Consider the following 21,362-nt stretch of genomic DNA (forward strand, 5'->3'; position numbering starts at 1 on the left):
TTGCCACTTCAAAGCTTAATACGAACGGAGCAACTTCTTTTACGGTATTGATTGTCTTCTCATATGGTACAGTCAAGGTAATTCATTCTGAATTTGGCACTTTTAAGGTAAATATTACCTGACTCAAAACTTATTTTAATAATAGAATTGACAGTGAGAGAGGAGTTTCGACTCCGCGAACAACCATGACCGTGCAAATACAAGTTAAGTCGAGCCGAGACTTTAAATAAGTACTTCTCGGGAAGCAAACTGAGTTTTAAATCTGTTAATTTTATTAATTTTATTTCATATTTTTTTAAATTAATTAATTTTCAAAATATATAAAATAAAAAAATGTGTTTTTAACCCACATGGCCTGGCGACACGGTCGTGTGACCTACACGGTCTGGACACACGGGCGTGTCCTTGGCAGTATGGATACTGAGACTTAATTTTTCAAAAATAAAAAAAGACACGACCGTGTGGACCATACGACCTAGGACACATTCGTGTGTCTAGGCCGTGTGAAACCTGGAGCAATTTTTTTTCAATTTCTAAACAAGTCAAAGAGTTACACAGGTAAGGCACACGGCCATTTGCAAGACATGACCAAGCCTCACGAGCACTGGTGAAGCAAAGGAGGTTGTACACAGCCAGGCGACACGACTATGTATACCACACGGCCTGGACACACAGGCGTGTCAGAGGCCATGTGAAGACTGAAGTAAAAATTTTAAACACACATGGGCTGTAGAGAGCCACACAGGTGTATGACACGGTCGTGTGGCCCAACACGGGCCTCACACGATCGTGTCCCCCTTTTTTACCCCCTAAACCCTTTTCACTTTCATCTTCTCAAAATTTTCAACATTTTACCCTAACTGCCGCTTACTATTCCCATCACCGATCGCCCATCTTCCCTGCAAATCAAGCCACCGTCGCTACCCCATTGCCTACGCCCTCTCCCTCCTTCCTTACCCCTTCGAGCCACCCCCAACCACAACGCCAAAACTGCTTCCCTCTCCCTCACCCTCATTACGCGCAAGTCCCACAACCGACTCACCAGCCATGTTGCTCTTGCCTCACTTCCCTTCATCACCCTTCCTCTCTCCCCTCTCATTTCCCTTTTCTTTTCCCTCCTCCCCCATGACCTCTTACTCGTTGCACAACACACATCCACCGTTCACACACCTACGCACTCTTCCACGACCACCTTCCCAGCCATCGTGCACAACCTTCCCTCCGGCCACCGCCCTTCACACTGTCGGTCCCCCCTTTTTCCCATTTTAAGTTTATTATTTTTATTTTGTTTTGTTTTGTTTCACCTTACTACTCTTATTATTATCTTTTTTTGTTATTTATTTATTTATTTATTTTTTAATTATAATTTTCTTTAATTTCTTTCTTAGTTTCTTTTATTTTACTATTCTACTCTTTTTGTGTTACATATTTAATCCATTTGGAATGTTTATTTCTATAATTTGCTTCTGTTTTCTTTACTGCTCCTATTTGTGTTATAGTATTGGTTATTGATTTTCTTTTTAATATACTTAGTCTATTTAAGTTACTTTTTATTTTTCTTAAATATTGTTGCTATTATTCTTATTTTAAGCATAACATGATTTGTTTATTGTTTCATCACGTTGCTTCATGGTAGTTTTATAATATGGTTTTTGCATGCTTGGGTATTCGTACGTACTATTTAGAAGTAATTTACTATTTATGACTACTTGGACTTTACTTTCTCGACCTTTATTTGCCTATTTGGTATTGATTTATTTATTAATGGAAGTCTTTTACCTTTTTAGTTACACCATGACAAACACACGCAGAAAGTCTAAGGTCGTCATTCCCGGTTCAAAAAAGCGGAAGACACCTAGAGCGAGTTCCTCCTCGAGCGCCTCTGTCGAGGCTCGTCACCCTTATCTTCGATTTTTTGTAGGCCTCCAAGAGGATTCATTTCAGTTACTTCGACAGTGCCTACTAGGTCTAGGCCGATATATTGATTGGGCCGCGTTGGAGCAAGTCCAACTAGCTGATGATGTTCAGGCCTTTATTACCACAGCTCCATGGGACAAATTATTCTCCATCATCGAGTCCACCTACATGGAGCTTACCTTGGAGTTTTGTTCCACGTTTATTCTACAGCAAGTCATGACGGCTCATGACGAGCCAGGCACCATCACTTTCCGACTTGGTGGTTTGGTGCACCAGATGAGTGTCCCAGAATTCGATGCTGCTATGGGACTCTACACTGAGGAGTTTATTAGTGTCGAGAACTTCCTCCGTCTACATTAGCACATCCATTACACACCATTAAGTTGTTGGGCAGAGCTTACAACGAGCCAGACACTTTATGATGCGAGTTGCTCAAATGCGACTTCTCCCTTTCCATCTTGACGGTACCTTTATGCACATTTAGCTCACATTTTGACAGGTAGAAACACAAAACTATACACATTTTTTCATTCATTTTTAACTTAAATTCATACAGTTTTGATAAAATTCTTATCGAAAAATATATAAATATTATAAAATAATTATTTTGTACTTACATTATTAACATAATGAATTTTAATTAATTTTATAATAAATTTTGATTATTTTCGACAGATTTGCACAAAGGGTGAAAATTGGCTTGGCAAGCACTGCTAGGAGTAAAAAACTGAGAAGCAATTTGAAGTATCAAGGTGAATTAATTTTCAGCCTAAGTCGGTCCAATTATGTGTATTAATTCATGATATAATTAATTTTAATTTATATCCAATTTAATTTGGATTAAATAAATTATTATTAATTAATTATAAAAAAATGGTCTAGTTGAGTCGAACCAAGTAAACCGAACTGACCAAGAAGTGGACAGCCCAAAACCGTCAATATGCTGACTCAAATCAGATTATTGGCTGATTATTTAGCTTGCAAAGAGGCCCTTGAAGACTTGTTCAAGTTGTAAACAAACCCTTCCACAATTGGTGGCTTTATAGATTTGTCCCAAGCCTAAATTAGCAAAGTTGAAACTATCAACCTTGCCACATGTGTGGCTGGCTAAGGGAGGGCTCTTTGGCTGATAATTTTAGCTATTTTTAGCAGCCCTCTTTAGCTATAAAAACCCCCTTAGGCTGGTCATTTGAAACACATCTCAAGCATTCATATCTTTTCTCTCCTCTTTGCTTTCTCTTTTCTTTTCCATTCCAAATTCCCTTGCTCTCTTGCCGATTTCTCCTCTTGGAAATGGGGCGTTCATCAACCATTTGGAGCAACAATTGAGTGTTCATAGCAGCCTTGGTTGACGAGGACAACAGAGAAGGAAGTACAGAGTAACCTAGTCAAGCCACGGAAAAACACCGGATTTGATTCTTGTTCCCTATCTCTTTAATTCTTGTTATTGTTATGATGCACATATATATGAATATTTATGTTGTTGGAATGATTAATTTGATCAATCTAGCTTGAATTTAATTCGTGTTAGGCTGATTGCATTTCGTTTGCTAAAATTGTTAAAATTGTGTTAATGTTGTTATAGGCCTCGGTAAGATGCTTGATTAAGTTAAGTCATCACTAAGTTTTTCTTGCATTACAATTGTGAGACAGCTAATAAATTAATTATTTAAATGGATTGAAATTGTAATTAACGGACACAGTACTTAATCAGTGCAAGTTTAATCATCTAAGGTAGCTGAGGGTTAAATTAGCAATGGTATCTGACGATACATTTGCCTTGCATAACTTGCAAGATTATTGTGATTAAACTGTTTCAAGGTAGGGATACCTTGTTACCTCACGTAGTCTTTTATGTGCTTATTATATTTAATTAATCGTTTGAATTGACATAAAGATATGTATAAAAGATTATTTCGATTTAATAAGTATGTCTGTGCAATAACATATTTGCCTATTAAGATTTGTTTAATTGGGTGAATTGACATAGGGATATAGTCAAGAGATGAATGGATTTTGGTAGATGAGTATGTTCATAAGTTAACAAATTACCGAGTTGCCGTGAATTTATTCGTAACAATATAAACATGAGTTTAATAATTTTAAGTTAAGAAATATAATTAATCTAACACAATTATGTCATTTTGATTAAAATCGTATTTAAAGAAATCGTGCATTTGAGATTTATTTATTTAGTTTACTTAGTTTAAAATCTTAGTTTTTAATCACCTTCTTCAAACAAAATATTTTTCTTCATCAAAGTGTTTTAAATAGCATTCATAAATAATTCTTTTCACAGTCCCTGTGGGTACGATAACTCGACATTTACTTGTCACTTTATTACTTATTGTGATTGTGTACACTTGCATATTTTCATCGTTCCAACACGTAGGAGAGAGAGCACCAGAGCCGTTAGCACTTGTGATGCTTATTTTCTATGGAGCATGGCCAACGACCATATCTTTGATTTGGCATACTTCATTGCCTTAGCCTTTCACCATCAGACTGACCACCGTAGGAAGGGCCCATTCTGTTTAGGCCCGTATGTGACTCGCCTTGCTCGTTACTTCAGCCTCATCGACACACCGGAGTAATCCTCTACACTTACTCTCGTCGGCCAGATATCCCCACAGGGAATCTTGAGCATGATTCATATAAGGATGATCGAGCAGCGTCATGGAGTGGATCCCCTTCAGTATCGATTGTTTCATTCTAACGCTTAGAATGAACACAAAGACTTCACTTATGATGTTCCTCTTTATCACGAGGACCCACCCTAGCCTCCACCTTCGAGTCACCGCCCTATTCCTTCTGCTGCTACTTTAGCGGACCTCGCCAAGTGGTTTGCTCGTTTCGAGCAGTACTGTGTTAAGAGGTCTGATAGTCTTGACGCTACATTGCAGTAAATATGTCAACATCTCCATATCTTCTCTTCAGCGCCGACGACTCACGACACCGACGTGTCTGATGATGAGGACCATTAAGTCCATTTGTTTTACTTTCTTTTTATTTTTTATTTTTCTTTTTATGTTTATTTTTATTTTTTTAGACTTATTTCTTTTTTATCTTTTGAACTATATTTAATTTTATGTTTTTTTCTAATCGAGTATAATCCCTTAATCTTCTTCACTACTTGTGTTTATTTTCTTAGTAGTTTGCTCGGAATCATGCACTACATCTAGCTTTATCTACAATTCCGCTTTTCACTATTCTGGGATTTCATCCAATATTTACGGCAGTTTTAATTTTCCCCCTCTCTTATGATATTCTGTTTATATTGTGATTATTTGTGTTTGTACATTGACGACAATGTACATCTTAAGTGTGGGGAGGTTATTTATATGATTATTAGAAAATTCCTGTCTTCTGTTTAAGTAATTTTCTCATACTACTATTAGAATGAATTCTTATCGATTTGTGATTTTCATTGATAGGTTTTAGATTAAATTCATAGATATTTTTGCATTGGTTATTAAACTTTAAGACATTAGAGAATCAAGCATGATAAGTTTATTTTCAGAATTAATTTTTTTTAGGTTGTTTCCCTAAATTGAGGTATTACCTTGAAGTTTAAGATTTGCAAGATTGACATTAAAAACTATAATTTTTTGTGAGATTTTGAGCCTTTAGAGCATATATTTTTCTTGCTCATTTTTTTATTATTGGTTATGAGTGTGTCAATATTGATTTGTTATTCTAGAAATTGCGTCAATTATGTATGTCGAAACCACACCTTTGATTTGATATACTGAGATGATGGAGGCACTTAGGTTTTAACCCACTTATCCCATAAAAAGCCTACCTACATAGTTAACCTTTAGTGAACTCCTTTAAGCTTAACACACCATTTCTTGATTTACCCATTAATGTTAACCCATAACTCATTTTTTGTTCATCGAGAATTTTTCCCGTTTTATTAACTCCATTTTTATCGAGATTTGATTTGGTTAATTGCCTAATTAAGCCTTTTGTTTAAGTTGCTGAATTATTTCTTATTATTTGCATGAAAAAAAAATCAAAAAAATATATATATACATATATATATTTTGATTATTACTAGTTCTATGTTAATTGAGCTTGAACAGTAAAATTCATATTTTAAGAAGAAGCTCGTGTTATTCTTGAATATTTTCGATTGATGTAATTGTTTTTAATTCAACATTTGTTTATTTTTCTAGTTTGGTAATTTATCGATTCGATCTCGATTCTAACCATCTTTTTCAGCCTTTCTCCACACCCTTAACCTAAGCCTCATTACAACCTTTTAAAGACCTTTTGATTTGTGTATCATCTCATTTTATAGTGGTGGAGATTTGATTTTTATGCAAGCCTATGGTAATGACTTTTCATGTTTGATTATTGAGTGCTTATTTTTGAACCTTAAACACTTTGAGTGATTTGAGTGAATCTTTAGTGAGGATGTCAATTCTTGTCGATTTTGAATTAAAGGTAATTATTTAGATAAGGGGAAATATCTATATTTTCATGCTTCGAAAATGTTCGACTTGGATTGTTTGAATCTTTAGTGCTCTTTTAGTTGAATTATCGATGTATGATTATTTTTGAATTATGACAAAACATTATTGATGAGAATTATAAGTTGAGAAAGATTTAGTTTTAATTGAGAGTTGAGGATTTTGCTTGAGGACAAGCAAACGCTTAAATGTGGGGATATTTGATAAACCATAAAAGTAACATGTTTTTAATCCCATTCTTGACTTGTTTTTGGATGATTTATTATGTAAATTAGTGAATTTGATGCTCCTAATCCTTTAAAATTCATGTTTCTATACTTAGGTGAGCATAGGGAAGTGAAAGAAGCGAAAAATAGGCCAAAATCGGACAAAAAAAGTTGTTTTCAGGATCCACACGGCTCGAGCATTTTCTACACAGGCTGAGCACACGTCCATGTCAGCCACAGGAGCTAGCCACAAGCCCATGTGCCAGCCCGTGTCGATATCACTCCTTGTTTCCTAAACACGCGGAGAAACCTAATTTTTAGGCTTTCTGAGCATTCTAAAGTCTATAAATACACACTAGAAGAGGACCTAATAGGGCCACGCAAAGAAGAACGAAGAAAAGACTCGAAGAACACCACTAGATTCATTTCAAAAGTGGATCTCCTTCAAGATTGAAGATCTCCATTCAATTTCTTTAGAAGTTTTATTGGGATTCTTTATGTCTTGTTGTTTTCCTAAATTTGAGATGATGTTATTCCAGATTATGAACTAAATTCCCTAGATACTTAGGGAAGATGAAACCAATATGAATCTTATTATTTGATTTCTAAATTACATGATAGATACTTGATTCTTGTTCTCAATTATGTATGCTTATTTCGTGTTTTAATATTTTCAGGATATTAATTCATGCTTAATGTGCTTATTTCAGTGGAGCAAAAGTCTCTATTTAAGAGTAAATATAGCATAACTGAGTGGAGTTGCATGCAATCCTAGAAATAGGATGACATAAATCTACCGGATTAGAGTCAAATCTAATAGGGAAATCCATAGATCGAGTTAATGCGCAATAGGGTTTTAATTAGAAAGAGATTTCAATTAATCAACCTAGAGACAGTTGTTTTTACACTCGAAAGAGATATTAACATAGTTTAGGGATTTCTACGAATGAAGGCATAAGTGAATAAATCGTTTAATTCAGATTCAGAATAATAAGTGAAGTCTAGGTGGATTCTTTCTTGGGTATCGCCTATCTCATTGGTTTTATTCCATTATTTTTCCTAATTTATTCTTTGTGGCATTCTTAGTAATTAGTTTAGTTAATTTTAGATTAAAAATAATTCTTTCAATTTATAGGCTAGATAATAGAAAAATAGTAAGTACTAGTACTTTTAGTCATCATAGATACGATATTCCCGACTCACCATAGCTATACTATTATTTTATAGGTGGGCTTGCCTTTGTCATAATTTTAGGTAGTTTAGTGACCATCAATCACTCAAACATATCAAACACGCATCAAACATGATAAGCTATATATATATCAAAATATATCAAACACAAGCCATTCAAATAGCTAATCACAACAAAACATTTACATGCCAATATTTGGTCAAATTAACCTATACATGTCATTATAACCAAAATTGATTTACTATATATACCGAAATGGGCCGATGTATAGTGTGAAGTAACTCCGACCAGCTTCCAACCAAATCGAGCTTCCGAATTACTATAAAATAGGGAAAATAAAATAGAATAAGCATTTAAGCTTAGTAAGTTCTTATAACATGGAATTTAACTTACCATTATTTCACATACAAGAATTATCCAAACCAACTTAGCCAAAATCCTAAACACATATTTTCATCATGTTAGCCAAATAATCACAAATAATAGCCCTTAATCATGGATGAACAACGTCATCAAGCAAGTTCCACATTCCAGTAACAACCAATTCATGCATCAGTATATTAGGTAATATCATTTCCATGTAATTCATGTATATATAGGTAATAGTTCGTTTCGAACTCATATTGTTTCATATCAAGACTTTGTCCGTTGAACCATTTAAAATATCGTTGGATACACGGGTAGTACACATGAAGTGTACAAAACTGTTATCCGTCAATTCATGTACATGTATGTTTATACAAACATGTAAACGGAAAGCTCTTCCGAGTCATATAACGGGAAGTTCATGTGAGCTGTATAACGGGAAGCTCATGTGAGCTATATAACGGGAAGCTCATGTGAGCTGTATAACAGGAAGCTCTTGCGAGCCAAATATCGAGAAGCTCAAGAGAGCCATTAATCGGGAAGCTCGTGAAAGCTAAATAATGGGAAACTCTTAAGAGCCAAGTATCGAGAAGCTCTTGAGAGCCAAATATCAGGACGCTTATAAGAGCTGTGGTGTGTCTAAAACACATGCAGGATCACAACCAACTCGGGAACCCTAATTACATGTCATTTGTATCTTTCGAATTTTTAAGGTTCAAATAGGACTTGGTACTTGTCAGATATGTGGTCGATATTATACATGGCATTTTATACAAATTACACACAATAATATTCAAATTAAAACATATAAATATAAAATTTGGTTACACGAACTTACCTCGCCAAGTGTTTGTAATTTCATAGGCTACTAATTCGATACTTTTTCTTTTCCTCGATCTAACTCCGTATTAGGTCTATCTAGATCTAATTAAGCAAAGTAAGCTTGCTTGAACTTAAGTTTTCGTGGCTACGGTTTCCATGTTTTTTTTAGGAAAGATGATGAAAATGATAATAATTTAATTATTTAATTCATTTATCACCATTTTATCATTTACTTTCCAAAATTAACCTTACTAATTGACTAAATTCTAATGATAATAATCATTCTTATCTACTAACTACACTAAATGGTCTATTTTTCATATAAGGACCTCCAATTTTAAATTTCATAGCTATTTGGTACCTTTAGCTACTAGAATTCTACTTTTTCACTTTATGCAATTTGGTCCTTTTAATCAAATTACACATGTAAACGATAAAATTTCTTAACAAAATTTTTATACGATATTTCTATCATACTATAGACCATAAAATAATATTAAAATAAATTTTATTCCGACCTCAGATTTGTGGTCCCGAAACTACTGTTCCGATTTCACTGAAAATGGGCTGTTACAATTATAGTTGGTATTCGTATTGGTTAGTATATGCAATCTCTTAATGTCATCAATATTAGTTATTTTTGGGATGGTCTAACCAACCATGCCAACAATATTAAACTTCTTGTCACTATGTTATATGTCAATCATATTAGTATAATGTATTCCTTCAAGGAATATCCATTATAAAAGTACATAAGCATCTCATTTCATTTCTATTTGTGGTTTTAATGTAAAATGAATAAATATTTCCTTTAATAGATATCTTTTCAATCTTAAATAATAATAATAATATTTATGTTCTATAATATTTTGTATCACAAGGAGGAGCAACAACATTAACTTTTCAAGAACTTTTACAATCTGATACAATGTTAATTAGTTCACTAGGAGGCTGTAATAAAATATCACATTATCATATAGCACTAATGATTGTGTAATTTATAAAATGCAAAATTGCAATTCTTTTCATAATTGATGATAACCCCAATGCTTTGTGTTGTAACATATAACACGGAAATGAATTATTACGGTTATTTCTTTTTCTTTAATATGTTAGATTCAAATCATCTATGCGATAAATACACCGTGTTTAAAATTTGATAAATGTGTTTTAAATATGCATGTCATACTTGAGTTAGCATTTAATGCCTAAATTGAAAGGACCTGATTGATATAATGTTGATATTTTAGGGACCCGGTTAGAATATTTTGAAGCTAAGATCAATTTAAAATCTAGGTCATAGTTTAAAGACATCTGATGTAATTAACCCTACAATGAAATTGAAAAATGGGTGACACCAATTAGTGGTCTCTATGCCTTTGGCCAAACCAATGCATAGTATCAACAATATATGTATTTGTCCAAGTTCAACTTAATTCAAAATATAAACTTTAAATTTTGTTCAAATTCGTTTATATTTTATGATTTATTAATTTAATCCCGAATGGTATATTTTATAAAAAATGCTATGTTCCAATATGTAGTAGAAAAATAATATCAAATATATGTTATTATCATATTTTTCTTTTTGATTGGAGGTAAGAAACAATAATATACATAATAAATAGGTGTAGTTACACACATATATATATCACTACAAAAAATGTACATATACTAACAACAACAACAAAATCGTCGATAAAACTTGAAATTCCATTAATATAGACTTTTCCTGACGATTTCCAATCAAGTCTTTTTCAATATATCTTTCTCACATCAAAACCACCAAAGGAACCTCCCTTATGAGTCTTTTGTTTCTCTATTTGTGCTATTTGCCTTTCCTTCGTCTTTTACCCCAAAGGCAAGGTACTCTGAGCTCGATGGTTGGTCAAATTTTACGCAATGAGGGGTGTTGAGATTGAAAGAAGGTGAAGCTCCAAATGAAGGTGAAGTATTGATTGATGTTGTATTATTATCGAGTGAAGGCCTTGCTGAGGTGTAATTATTTTTTAGTGCAATGTTTCTTCTAGCATTGGCTCGCCATCTCTTGAGACCTTCAACCACTTTTTCTGGGAAGATAACTTTCTTCATTGATGTTCCCATCTGTTAAAATTTAGTTGAATCATGAATTAATTAATGGTATGAACAAAATGTGCATGGACCAAATGCCTTGTGTACAAACAAGGTCTGTAGTCTTAGAATACAGTAATGGATTATTGATGCTAGGACTCGAATCTAGACTTGTAATTGCATGAACCAACTATAATAAACTCGGGTCATGTAAAATGATATGCATGGTAAAGAGATTTTTAATGTTGAAATTCGAATCTCAAATTGATTGGATGTTACCACCTATTAATAGTTGTATAAACGGGCTAAATTAAACTCAATTCATTTAATGTAATATGTTTGGTAAGGGAATATCGTTGTTGTAATTAAAATTCCATACTTGTCGAGTGTCACCACTTATAGATAACGGTAAGAACCGCCTAAACTACACTCCGATTTTTGTATTGAAAATTTTTATGCTGAAATTTGAATCTCGAATTAATTGGATGTTACCTCCTATAGATAATTGTATGGATCAACTAAGCTAAACCTGGTTCATACAATTTTAGAGAGTAAAGGTGCTAAGATTCGAATCTTATATTTATTGGATGTTATTTGTATGAACCAACTAAATTAAATCCCAATCCATGTAAATGTATATAGTAAGGGATTACTGATGTTAAAATTCAAATCTCAAACCTATTGAATATTAGGTCTCATGGATAGTTGCATGAATTAATTAAACTAAACACGGATTCATGTATTGTAATATGTAACATTAAAATGCAATGTGGTTTACCTGAGTGACCAAAGCATACAAAGGCAGAGTAACATATCCACAAAGGACTTGAACCAAAACTCCCATGGCTAGTCTTATCACAATGTCTTCGGTCTTTCGATGGAAGCATGATCTAAATCCAAATTTGTACTGTAATTTTTAAGCAAAATTAGAAAAGAAAACAAGAAAGAGTAACTAATTGCATACTGAAAAAAGTTAAAATATGCCATAGGTCCCTATGCTCTTCACAAATTTGAAATTTAATCTATATACTTTTCAGATTTCAAAATTTAGGTCCAATTGTTGATACTGTTAATTCTTTTTGTTAAATTTGATGGTGTGGCATTTTTAAATAAAAAAATTAGTAGCAATGTAACTAAGAAAATACCATTGTAATTAACCTGAATTTAACAAAATAATTTTATCAGTGTTAACAATTGGACCCACCCAAATTTTGAAATTTAAAAAGTAAATAGACTAAATTCCTAAAAATAGAAGTAGAATGAGTAAGTTTTAAATTTACAAATAGTACAAAGACTTATGATATATTTTAACCTAAAAAAGCCTAATTACCCAAGTCCAGGTGAAGAATGCTAGTTGAAATGAGTTCTGCAATTAGATTTTGGCATATAAGAAATCAATAGTTGAATTTTAATAAAATATATTAAGTTTTGGAAACAATGAAATGGAGGGAATTAAAGATTACCTGAAATAATATGAAGTGCATAAGGTGGAGGAGCAATTTGGGCCAACCAAACCAGAAGAAATGATCACTTGGTCTAACTAGAAATGTTCCTCTCACTACTTGAGATTTCTCTTGACTTTCCAAACACATCCTACTGATGATGCCTTGAAGTTGAGTCCCCACCAGCAACAACATCTGTTCAAAAAATGTGTTTCAAAGTGTCTTAATCGATGGGTAGATTATCCATGCTCTTCATTTTTCTGAAGTGATAAGCCATAAAAGTAACATATTTTTAATCCCATTCTTAATGCATTTTTGGATAATTTATTAACTAAATTAGTGAATTTGAAGCTTCTAATCATTTAAATTCATATTTCTATATTTAAGTGAGCATAGGGGAGTGAAAGGAGTGAAAAACAAGCCAAAATCGGACAAAAAGAGTTGTTTTCAAGATCCACACGGTCTGGGCACACGCCCGTGTGAGACACACGTGTTGATTTCGCAACTTGCTTCCCAGATACGCAGAAAAACCTGATTTTTAGGCTTTTTGAGCATTCTAAAGTTTATAAATACCAATTAGAAGAATACCTAAACGAGCACTCGGAGAAGATAAAAGAAAAGACTCGAAGAACGCCATCGGAATCAACTCGGAAGCGGATCTCCCTCAAGATCGAATATATCTATTTAATCTCTTTTGAAGTTTTATTGAGTTTCTTAATGTCTTGTGGTTATCCTAACTTTAAGATATTTCTATTCAGTATTATGAACTAAATTCCCTAGATACCCAAGGAGGATAAAACCTATGATAAATATTATTATTTAATTACTGCTTTTACGCGATAAATATTTGATTCTTGTTCTCAATTATGTATGCTTATTTTATGTTTTAATATTTTTGGGATATTAATTCATGTTTAATATGCTTATTTTAGTGGAGCAAAAGTTCCTCTTTAAGAGTAGATCTAGCATAATTGAGTGGAGTTGCATGCAAACCTAGAAATAGGATGACATAAATCTACCGGATTAGAGTCAAATCTAATAGGGGAATCCATAGATCGAGTTAATGCAACGATAGTGGTGTTGATTAAAAAGAGATTTCAATTAATCAACCTAGAGTCAGTTGTTCTTACTCTCGAAAGAGATATTAACATAATTTAGGGATTTCTATGGATCAAGACACAAGTGAATAAATCGTTTAATTCAGATTCAGAATAATAGGTGAAGTCTAGGTGGATTCTTTCCAGGGTATTGTCTTTCTCATTGGTTATCTTCGATTATTTTCCTATTTCATTCTTTGTTACGTTCTTAGTTAAATTAGATTAGTAAGTTTAGATTAAAAACAATCACTCCAATTTATCGACTAAATAATAGAAAAATGGTAATTATTAGTATTTTTAGTCCTCGTGAATATGATATTCTCTACTCACAATAGCTATACTATTGTTCGATAAGTGCGCTTGCCTTTGTCGTAATTATAGTTAGTTTAGTGATCATCATGAAGTATCCGTATTTAATTTGTATTTAGAAATGAGTATGAGGCGTATGTTCTTCCAAATATACAAAAGAAATTAGAACAGTAATGAACATAACGATCAAACTTGTCAGTTTTAATTCGAACTAGATCCAATTAACCCAAAGTCGAACCTAACCCAATTTGCACCTAAATCTACTCAACCTAAAGTTGAAAGCAACTTGAACTCGAAATAACCCAAACTCATATGACCTAAACCCAAAAAGACTTGAGCCTAAAACAACTAAACTCGAAATTACTCAAACTTAGAACTAACCTGAACCAAAATGATTCAAGCTTGAAACTTATTTGCCACATTGATAGGTCACATATCAATATATGACACTCACAAGAGTTCAGATATCATAATTTTTAATCTATGGATAGAGTATCCGTACTCTTTAATTTTTTTCTAAAGTATTATTCATGTTTGGTATATATATATTTGGACATTAGTTCAAGATTACATGTTCCCTTAAATATATGAAAAAGATTTAGAAAAAAGTTAATATATCTATGTCCAGACGCATATTCATATACGACATTAACTCCGAGTTTAGATATTGTAGCTTTTAATATTTGGATAGATTATTTATTCTCTTCATTTTTTTATAGTATTCAAGTTGGATATATATTAGGATCATACTAGGGTACAAGTATGAGATCATATGTCGCTCCAAACATAAAAAACAACTTTTAAAGAAAATGTCCATATTGAAAATTTGAGATAATATATAGCTTTTTGACATTCTATTATAGCCCTTTAGTATAGGAATATTCTTAGGGCAAACTGAATATCTTTTACTTACCAATAGTGGAATGAAAGGAAGCCAGAGATAATTATAAAAATCTGCAGATCACATCAATAAATGAAAACTTTTAGCTTTAATACCAAATTTAATTATAAAATTGCATATATTTTTAGTTAATATTAAGTTACAGTCCTTGAGTTAATTACCATGTGCATTCAAGAATATGAATAACATTGACAAAATCCAAACCCAGAGGCTGAAAATATAACAAAAGAAAAAGAAATAAGCAGTTAAATATTATTGGGTTTAAAAATGAAATTAAGTAATTTTAATTTTTTTTAATAATGTGTAGTCATTGATGGTATATAAAATTATACACCATCAATGCATTTATTTTAAATTCAATATAATATCAAATTTCATTTTATGAATTAAAGGGTTAAAGATAAAATTGATACTCGAATTTATTTATTTCTCCTAAATTGGTACTTGTGATTTTTTTTTTGTTCTAGATTGATACTCGAACTTGTATTAGCAAAGATGAGGAGTAAGTAAAAAAGAAGAAAGATGAAGAAATATAGAAGCAGACCCAAAAAAAGAAAAATAAGAAAAGAAAAGAAGGGAAGAAGAGGGAAAACAAAAAGAAAAATAATGAGGTATAAGAGGACGTCACGTGGCAGTGTGCGATTAGCTAGCACTGCCACGTCAGCAAAAAAATTAACGTTCTTAGTCTCAGGTATCAATATAGTGGACAAAAAAAAGTTTGGGTATCAATCTGGGAAAAAAAATCATAAGTATCAATTTGGGAGAAATGGACAAATTCGAGTACCAATTTTATTAAGAAAAGGAGGTATAAGAGGACGTCACGCGGCGGCATGTGATTGGCTAACAATACCACGTCAGCAAAAATTAACGTTGTTAGTCTTAAGTATCGATATAGCAGACAGAAAAAATTTTGAATATAAATCTAAAAAAAAAACCATAAGTATAAATTTGGGAGAAGTGAACAAATTCGAATACTAATTTTATATTTAACCCTTAATTAAATGCGGATGAACCTCAAGATTTTATACACTAACCTTATTCCAACAACCACTCCAAAGTCCTTTTCCAAAGTTCTTTTTATGTACTTTTGGAAGTCAAAGGTGCTTCCTTCTGAAAAATGGGCCTGGAATATACAAGTTTAAAAAGTCAAACAACAAGCTACAAATCTATATAACTTGGATTTCAATGTAAGTATGACATGAGTATGTTGGATATTTTCTAAATTTTTTATATATTTGGAAGATATTTGGAAGAATATATCTTTATATCTACATCTGAAGAATATATCGCAAATAAGTATATAAAGAAAATGAAGACTCAAAATAGGAAACAAAGTAAGTTACCGTAATGAATCCATGTCGAAGAGTGAAGTAGTCCACTTTGGAGACAGATGCATAGAACTGCCGAAGGAAACATGCCTGAAAAAAAACTTGTCAAACACATCATATTTAGATAATTGGTTTCATGGTAGACAATATGATATCTAGGATATCATAATTGAAAATTTAAACTCACCGGCCAACGAAGAAACCTGTGTTCACTCCAGAATCTAAGATGTCGCCTTGCAAATGTTGTTTGATGAATCAAGAGGAACCTCCTAGGATCTACTTAATGGAGGGAAGTAAGATGATTAGCAAAAAAGACATTTTCGAGCTCCAAGTCTAAGGGTGTAATAGAATTGAGTCTAATTCAAGTCTGGGGCATAGCTAGGGGCTAGAAGGGCCTGCCTCTTTTAAAATATAAAATATTTTATTTAAATTCTTTAAAATTTTTAAAATTTTAAATTAATAAAAATACAATTACACTTTTACTCTCTTAAAATGATAAAATTTTAATTTAATCTTTTAAAAATTATAAAAATATAAACTATTAAAATAATAAAATTATATTTTTACTATTATAAAAATTAAAATTTAATTTCGCCCTTAAATCAACCTTCACATGAAATTTGAGATTCAAAACTTGGTTTGAGCTTAATGCCATCCACCTAATAAAACACGATCTTATTCCTATGCTCGACTACCAGCTCAGTTACCTATGCGAACTCGAATTTAAATTGAGAGCTTGCTTAGGCTCTCAAGCTACTTGAATTCCACTTCCTTGATAGCTTCAACTGCTTGAGCCAATGACTTAGCTAAATTTAAGTATTTTCAAAACGATTAAAATACGCTATAGGTTGTTGTACTATTCATAAATTTAGAATTTAGTTCCTCTATTTTTATTTCTAGGAATTTACTCTTTTTATTTTTTAGATTTTAAAATTTGGGTTCAATTTTAACACTGCTAATTTTTTATGTCAAATTTGTTGATGTAATATTTTGATATAAAAAAATTTACTTGGTAGCAATGTAACTAAGAAAATAATGTTACAATAAATTTAAATTTAACAAAAAAATTAAAAGTGTTAACAATTGGTCCTGAATTTTAAAATCTAAAAAGTAAAGAAACCAAATTCCTAAAATTAAAGATATAAAGATTAAATTCCAAATTTACAAAAAAATTACAAAAACTTACTACATATTTTAACATTTCAAAACAAACCCAAATGACTTTAAGTTATCTTGTTTCAACCACCTAACGTGAACCAACTAAGCTTTGTTAAATTTAGAGGTGACTAGATGAATAAATCCATAATTATATGTTAAGGGAAAGGGCCTACAAAGACATATCCCAAATCCCACAAAAAGCTTACCATTTGAGAATTGATATTCTAATGTTCTTGTTTCAGCCTCCCAAGATTTCCACTTCCTCATCTGCTAAATAAATAAAACCAAAAATGTGAAACACAAGCCACATTTTCACACTTGGCTCTGTCTTGAAATCCACATTCCATGGAATCTTAGTGATCTTTTTCATGTAAAAGTTTGACTTGTTTTCACAAAAAAGTCAAAACTGAACAACCGAGCCCCCTAAATTGCTGGCCCAATATGATACTTAAAAAGGTATCAAAAGATCACAAAAAAAAAAAAGAAGGAATTTTTGCATTAAAAAAATGAATCACCTTTGCCATGCCAAGACCAAATGTGAGGATGCATGATAAAGAATGGAAGAAAGCCAGCACAAATATTAAGTACTGAAGCTCTTTCATACCTTGTCTAGACAACAATGAAACCATTCCCTGCTCCAAAAATGACACCCAAAAACCATCATTCACAAGCTATCAAATATTATCTGAAAACATATATCACTGAGGCATTTGATCGAACACATAGTTGAAGTACCTGTTCTTCACATTTTGCTTCTTCAGGACTATCATTTGAAGGATCACTACAAGGGAGAAAAGTTTCACCTATACTCTTTGGGATACATATATTTGCAATTGGCTTTTCACCCACAGTTAACAACAATGATATGAACCCCAATTGCAGTAATTCTACATTAAAACAAATAAAAATTCAAAGTTTCATAATTTGCTACACTTTAAAAAAAGAAGAAAAATGCAAAGAAAATTAATATATTCTCACCGGATTTGATCTTGTCAAGAGCTTGAATAAGATATTTCCTTCTGTTCTTATTGAAATACTATCAAATCAAAAAAAAAAATCAGTATATATATTTATAACGCATGCATAAACATGGCTAAAGCTTTGTACTGACCTTGGCTAAAAGATGAAGTAAATGTTCAATGCAAATGGAGATGGAAATCAAGAAGAAAACAACAGCGGCGACAGCCCATGTTGGTGTACTTTCGAGTGTTATTACAGAGCTTGTCATCAACCCTGTTCACTGAAAACACTTGGAATATTTTTGTGGGCGTGTTTTTTGGAGCTGTTGGAAGTGATGAAATTCTGCTCACAGATCAAAATATATGAATAAAACAAGCTTGTGGTGGTTAGTTAATGTCAACACAGTGTTGGTCCCAGGGATCAGGGACCATCTATGGACCGTGTTTCGGTTTAAGGACTCCATTGTCAAAGTTTATGTCATTTTCGGATTCAAGTGTAAGTGACGGTAGGAATATTTTAAATGGTTAAATTTTGATATTAGTCCCTTCTACTTTAATTTGATCCTTTTATTCCCTGTACTTTTTAAATTGTAAAATTTCAGTTTTCATCAAACGATAAATATTAAACTCATATTAACTCACTAAAAATCTAGTTAATAGCTTAATGAAATTTTAAAATTTGAAAAGTATAGGGACTTTAAATTATCTAATTGAAGAATATAGACTAAATCCATAATTATATATATTAGTACATGACTAGTAATTGAATTTAACCAAATGGCTTTAACTATTCTTGTTTTGGTTAGGACTAAACTTTCATAATTCAAAAAGTACATGAAAAGTATATGGATTAAAATTAATCAAATTAAAATATAAAGATTAAATCCATAACTTTTACAAAGTATAGGGACTAATAACAGAATTTAACCTACTTAAAATTTTAAATCTTTTTTTCCTTAAATTATGAGAATTTAATACGGGTAGGAAAATAAACGAAAATAATAACTTTGCCTAGCAATGCAAATGTTTGAAATTCATCAATGATCTATGTGATATTGTAAATGATAAACAAAAATGGCTGCCAATTTGATAGCAAGTGGACATGTTTAATGTTGAATTATATATAAGCCTAAAGATTGTTTGAAATTTGAGAAGTAGGGTGAAGTTAAAAAAAATTTTTGAAGGGGTCGGAATTAAATTATATATTTTTATGAGAGTTAAAATGTAATTTTAATATTTTAATAGTTTAATCTTTATAACTTTTTAAAAGATTAAATTAAAATTTTATTATTTTTAGGGTCAAAGTACAATTTTACCATATATTAATTTAAAATTTTATAAATTATTAAAGACCAAAAATTTAAATTTTCGTTTTAGGAAGGGATGGGCCTTACCAATTTCCTTGGCACCACCCCTATTGAGATGGTTTGAAAAGAATATTGTTTGAAAAATAAAAATAGGTTAAAATATAGACCCAATTAAAATATGAACCGACCCTAACCATTTTTAAATTTGTGTTATGTATTTTTAGGTTTAATATGTAGTTTACCCTTTGAGTTTGTCCAAAATACTTAATTGGTACCTGAAACTTTTTTTGTACCTGATTGGTACATAAAATTGTATTCTGTCACACACATTGCTCCAATTTGTTAACAGTTTTAATTATTTAAGGATTTACATGTAGTTTGCCCCCTGAACTTGTCCAAAAGTATCTAGTCGATACTTAAATTTATCCAAGAAGTACTTAGTTGGTGCTTAAATTTGTCTAAAAAATTATACTTTTAAAACTAATTTAATTTTTTTAAAATATTTTTAATTTTTTAATTTATATCTGTCAAGTATCATATTAAGAAGCTATCATATGTTATTATAAAATTGATCATCAATGTCATGTCAATACAAACTAACTATGTTAGTGCAGAGGTACCAATCTGGATAACGGAATACAAGTTTAAGTACCAGCTCAGTAAAAAAAAAATTTAAGTACCAACTAGGTACTTTTTAGACAAATTTAGAGACTAATTATGTATTAATCTTATTTTTTATATAAGAAATAAAATTGAGGACAAAAATGGGAATATTTGGTTTGTGATTGTGGAATTGGTACCCCATTTGGGGGTTTTCATTATAAGTTTGAGAGTTTCAAATGGTCAAGGATAAATCTTTGAAAAATCTAAATCCGAATTTGTTTATAGTTTTGGTGTTGGCCTCCTTATGTGGAAAAGAAGGGCAGTGACGACTATCGGTGGGTGGGCATTCCGGATAACAGAACCCTCGCCATAATGGCAGCCCATTTTTTGCTTTCACATTTTGTTTTGTCACCCTCGTAAAAGTCGAATCGTATCTGAAAATTGATTGGTTCAACGCTTTAATATGTACTATAAATTTAATTTGCACATATATGTGAAAATTATAAATTTTAAATATCATATAATAAATAATAAAATGTATGATTTGAAAATGATTAATCATAATAATACATGAAATATGTACGATATTAAAATAAAAAATTATATTAAATTTTGAGTAAAATGAAATTTAAACACATAAATACATCAGATTCACAATATTAAATGCACTACAATTATTTATCATGATGTTGTCATCAATTGTGAGTTAATGTCGAGTTGACTTGTGACGCCAACTCAATCAACAACATTATCAATACTAAAAACTCTATCACATGCGTATCGGATGAAAATCATGTATTTAGAACACAGATTTGTATTTAAAAATAACATACAATAAATAATAAAATAGATTATTTGAAACTAATAAGTAATAACACATGAAATATGTACGATGTTAAATTGTAAGTATAATGTAATTTAAACACATGAATATATCAAATTAATATTGCTAAACGAATACAATTATTTATCGTGGTGTTGTTATCAATCCTAAGTTGGCGTCGAGTTAATTTGTGACATCTTCTCAATTAACAACATTATTAATATATACAATTAATGGAGGTGTTTGTAACAGTCCGTTTTTTGTAAAATCGAAACAGTGGTTTCAGGACCACAAATGCAATTCCGGAAGGAAAATTTATTTTAATATTATTTTATGATCTACAGTACGATAATAATTTCGTATGAAAATTTCGTAAAGAAATTTTAC

General features: G+C 31.5%; 1 protein-coding gene across 3 annotated transcripts; it reads right to left on the reverse strand.

Moving 5' to 3' along the window:
- Positions 1–10,673: 10,673 nt before the first annotated feature.
- LOC107889016 (MLO-like protein 12) lies at positions 10,674–18,675 on the reverse strand. Of its 3 annotated transcripts, none has more exons than XM_016813305.2 (14): positions 18,395–18,675; positions 18,262–18,319; positions 18,019–18,170; positions 17,799–17,915; positions 17,490–17,553; positions 16,313–16,401; positions 16,141–16,215; positions 15,832–15,920; positions 14,959–15,008; positions 14,810–14,850; positions 12,512–12,685; positions 12,379–12,414; positions 11,827–11,955; positions 10,674–11,081 (listed from the first exon to the last, which is right to left on the reverse strand). In XM_016813305.2, exons 1-14 carry the CDS (start codon positions 18,509–18,511, stop codon positions 10,779–10,781), a joined length of 1,494 nt encoding a protein of 497 aa, XP_016668794.1. In that variant the 5' UTR covers positions 18,512–18,675; the 3' UTR covers positions 10,674–10,778. The 3 variants fall into 3 exon arrangements, with proteins under 3 accessions (XP_016668794.1, XP_016668795.1, XP_016668796.1); XM_016813306.2 differs by having other exon boundaries at positions 17,490–17,550; positions 18,395–18,674; XM_016813307.2 differs by lacking the exon at positions 12,379–12,414.
- Positions 18,676–21,362: the final 2,687 nt, after the last annotated feature.

Source organism: Gossypium hirsutum, chromosome A09 (assembly GCF_007990345.1).
Source record: "Gossypium hirsutum isolate 1008001.06 chromosome A09, Gossypium_hirsutum_v2.1, whole genome shotgun sequence".
Taxonomy (NCBI): domain Eukaryota; kingdom Viridiplantae; phylum Streptophyta; class Magnoliopsida; order Malvales; family Malvaceae; genus Gossypium; species Gossypium hirsutum.

What these genes read in the sequence shown, in the direction of transcription:
- LOC107889016 (XM_016813305.2), bottom strand. Translation starts at nt 18,511, where the DNA reads ATGACAAGCTCTGTAATAACACTCGAAAGTACACCAACATGGGCTGTC. An exon ending in AAGCAAAATGTGAAGAACAG is followed by an intron (nt 17,916 to 18,018) that starts GTACTTCAACTA and finishes TTTTTGGAGCAG; the next exon opens with GGAATGGTTTCATTGTTGTC. An exon ending in ACAGGTTTCTTCGTTGGCCG is followed by an intron (nt 16,216 to 16,312) that starts GTGAGTTTAAAT and finishes GTTTTTTTTCAG; the next exon opens with GCATGTTTCCTTCGGCAGTT.